The 3,602-nt window shown below is 52.4% G+C and overlaps 1 protein-coding gene across 1 annotated transcript in view; it reads left to right on the forward strand.

The window, feature by feature from the left end:
* Positions 1-3,602, forward strand: part of LRRK1 (leucine rich repeat kinase 1) — a 119,477-nt gene that overhangs the window by 94,555 nt on the left and 21,320 nt on the right. Inside the window, exons 16-18 of the mRNA XM_023529015.1 lie at positions 1,967-2,039; positions 2,392-2,573; positions 3,442-3,581. Coding sequence (XP_023384783.1) covers positions 1,967-2,039; positions 2,392-2,573; positions 3,442-3,581 — 395 coding nt within the window. The remainder of the gene's footprint in view (positions 1-1,966; positions 2,040-2,391; positions 2,574-3,441; positions 3,582-3,602) is intronic.

A 3,602-nucleotide genomic window follows, 5' to 3' on the forward strand; every position in this document is an offset into this window, starting at 1 on the left:
CAGGCTGAGCGTGGCTGCCTTCTCTCCTCCAAGCCGGCGGATCCGTTTGAACCAGTCTGTGATCCCAGCTCAGCGCCTGGCTGGCTAAGACTGAATTCTTTCTTTAAGAGCAGTGGTTCTAACCTGACCCACATCGAAATCCCCTGGAGGGCTGGGGATCAGAACCTCAGAGGTTGGACTAGGACCCAAGAATTTGCATGTGTAACCATCACACCAGGTGACGCCTCAGGTCGGTCTGCACCTAGGGAACTGTGGCTTTCCAACCACAGGCTTGTCACTAAGGCTGTGCCTGAGACTCCCTGGGGACAGCTCCTAACAGGTGTGGACCAGGCCCCAGATTGCTTAAATCAGAATCTTGGGGTACGACAGCCAGCCGTCAGTGTTTTTTAAACCTCCCAGTTGATCCCACTGCCCGGTCAAGCCGGAGAACCACTGACCTAGAACTTAAACTTGGTCTGGAAGTAACGAGCTAAGCCCAGGCGCTGTTGCCTGCGGGTGGGTTCGCCCGGGGCTCTTGACAGGAGGCCCAGTTGTCCCTCACCGTGAACATCACGCAGGACAGTAACAGGGAAGTCACATTCGTCCACAGTGGCGGTTCTCAAAGTGGGGTTCCTGGGCCAGCAGGGTCAGCCTCAACCGGGAGCTTGTCAGAAATGCAAGTTCTCAGGCCGGCTCCAGACCCACCGCCCCAGAAACTCCAGCATGGAGCCCAGCGCTGTTTCTCATGAGCACCATGCCCCCCCACCCAGGGGATTCTGGCCCACTCTCCAGCACGAGAACCCCTGGCCTAAACCCGGGCTGTTGAGTAATAGATGTCAAATTCAAGACGAGTTGACTTTTGCCACAGTCTAATCAAAAGGCCCATGTGGAATTACAATTCCTTGGCTAAACAAAGACATTCTTTCGATCTTATTTTACCGAAATGTTAAAATATAAAGCGATAGCCTGAAAATTGTAACCATCTCGGGCCACGTTAGCAGGGAGGGGGGAGACTGGTTTGCACCGCTGCGGGGGGCAGGGGGTGTAGGAGCCAGAGCTCTGCTCCCGGCACATGCCACGTGGGGGCCAGACGAGGACTCCAGCACCCCGAGTCATCAGAGGCGTGCCCGCTCTGGCAGTGCTGGGCAGTCACCACTCACCTGTCACGTGGCCACAGCCAGATCCAGGATCCTGGACCATTCGCACACGGTGGGCAGTGTGTATGCGGTTTAATCGTGTTGAAAGCGGTTTCTCAAGACGGAACGTTCCAGATAATCCTACCGCTAAAAATCTGAACTGGGGAAATTGTTTGAAATCGTAGCTTTTCTGTGTTCCTCTGGCTTGTTTGAGGACACGAAAGATCAGAGCCAACTTAAACGTCTGAAGAAGAGAACAATTCGGGAATTAGCTGTGCTTAAAGAAATACGGAGCTTTAAAAAAAATGAATTTCGGATGAGTTTGGAGTGGCGCTAGAAAAGTGAAGTTTTTAAAAGTGTACCAAGTTGGAAATACAAATTTAGAAATTTAGAAAATTAGAAATACTAAAGTAGGAAATATGCCCTCCGTTGTCTCGTAAACATGGATGTGGATAGAAAAACTCCTGGAATATAAAATATACCAGAATCTATTTTTTTCTCTTTCCTTGATATTTTATTTTTCCACCAAGATATTTTTCTAGTCCACTTCGAGATCAGACATTGTGGATCCGTTCATGTCACACCCATATTTCTAACACGTATTCGTCCAGAGTCCGTACGTCTTAAAAGAATTCTGATATTTGCCCGCTGAAATGTACCGAAATCTTCGTGATCGCTCTGCTTGGTGGCGTCATGTTTTATTGTCCCGTTATTCTGTTTTTCTCTATTTTCCTCATCTCACTTCCTGCTCATAAAGTCAGGAAGGAAAAGATTTGGGAGTGAAAAAAAAAAATCCTATTTTCAATCCTTTGTGGGGAATGCGTTCCTGGCGATGCTTTCGGATCACGCAGGATTCGATTTGGCGGCGGTGTGAGCAAGGCGGGCGGCGGGGTGGCCGAGATGGGGTCCTGTGTCACAGGCGAGGTGGGCCGGGCCAGCCTCCGCAGAGCCCTGCCTAGCGCCAGCGAGGAACCCAGAATTTTTTTTTTCCCCAGAATTTTTTTTCCCCAGAATTTTTTTTTTCCCCAGAACTTTTTTTCCCCAGAATTTTTATTTTCCCCAGAATTTTTATTTTCCCCAGAATTTTTTTCCCCAGAATTTTTTTTCCCCAGAATTTTTCTTTCCCCAGAATTTTTTTTTCCCCAGAATTTTTTTTCCCCAGAATTTTTTTTCCCCAGAATTTTTTTCCCCAGAATTTTTTTCCCCCAGAATTTTTTTTCCCCAGAATTTTTTTTTCCCCAGAATCTTTCTTTTCCCCCAGAATTTTTAAACCAAGTCTCTCCTCATCTTGCAGCTCTTCGAAACCAGGAAGAACACGAGGAGCAGGCACAGGAAAGTCGCCATTTACAGCTTCGCGGGGAACCAGAGGAACCGCTGCAGCACGTTCCGCGTGCGGCGGAACCAGACCATCTACTGGCAGGAGGGTCTCCTGGTCACCTTCGACGGCGGCTACCTCAGGTAGGGACGCCCGGCGCGGTCACCGTGGCGCCTCCCCGGACACCGTCCGTCCACGTGGTGTCCAGGGGCCTCCTCCCAAGAGCAGCTCTTCATGGCAGCGCACTAGAAATAGGAGACACCGACCCCTGCGCATGTCCCTACGTCCCTGAGGGCCCCCAACTGCTCGCCCCGCCTTCCCTCCTCTCACAGGACACAGAGGTGAGGGAGGGTCTGGTGACCAGCTCTGGCACCCCCGTGGTCACTTAGGTGGGACCTGCAGTCATCCGGCCCTACCCCTTCGTCCTGAGACTCGATGCCCAGATGACGCCCCTGGTCCCAAGTGTGACATAAGACACCCATCTTAACTCTCCTCCCTACTTTCTTTTTTTTTTAAGAGAGACATCAGGTCAGCTCAAACGGTTTCATAAGTGATTTTAATCCGGTTTAATAAACACACAAGATGATTTCCTATTTACAGTGAATCTTTCAAAACATTCTTCAGCTCCATGAGACGGGGCTCGGGGAAGGTCGCTGTCCTTGAGGCCTGACGTGGGCTGCTCTTGGCGCCCGGTGCTCCACGTCGAGGAGCCCACGTCAAGCTCACAGTTGTCCCTCGGCAGATGAGAGCCCGTGGTTCAGAGTGGAAGGGCCTCGCCGGTCACACCGGAGGGCCAGAACCCAGCCCGAGCACCCCGAGTCCTCGTTGTGGCCACTTCACCCTGTGGGGGGCAGTGGGGGCACGAGGCGGGGCAACGTGCCCAGCACACAAAGGCAGCGGCCCCCAACGGCACCCGGCGCGGAGACCTGGGTCCCCTGGGGGTCGGCGCCTCGGCGTCCCCGGGCCCTGGAGGCCGATCCCCACGGTCACCTTTTCCTCCCTGGGCTGCAGCGTGGAATCCTCGGACGTGAACTGGAAGAAGAAAAAAAGCGGAGGAATAAAAATCATCTGCCAGTCGGAGGTGAGGGACTTCTCGGCGATGGCTTTCATCACGGACCACGTCAACTCCCTGATCGACCAGTGGTTTCCTGGTAAGAGACGGGTCCTCAGCC

Source organism: Pteropus vampyrus, unplaced genomic scaffold (genome assembly GCF_000151845.1).
Source record: "Pteropus vampyrus isolate Shadow unplaced genomic scaffold, Pvam_2.0 Scaffold34, whole genome shotgun sequence".
NCBI lineage: Eukaryota > Metazoa > Chordata > Mammalia > Chiroptera > Pteropodidae > Pteropus > Pteropus vampyrus.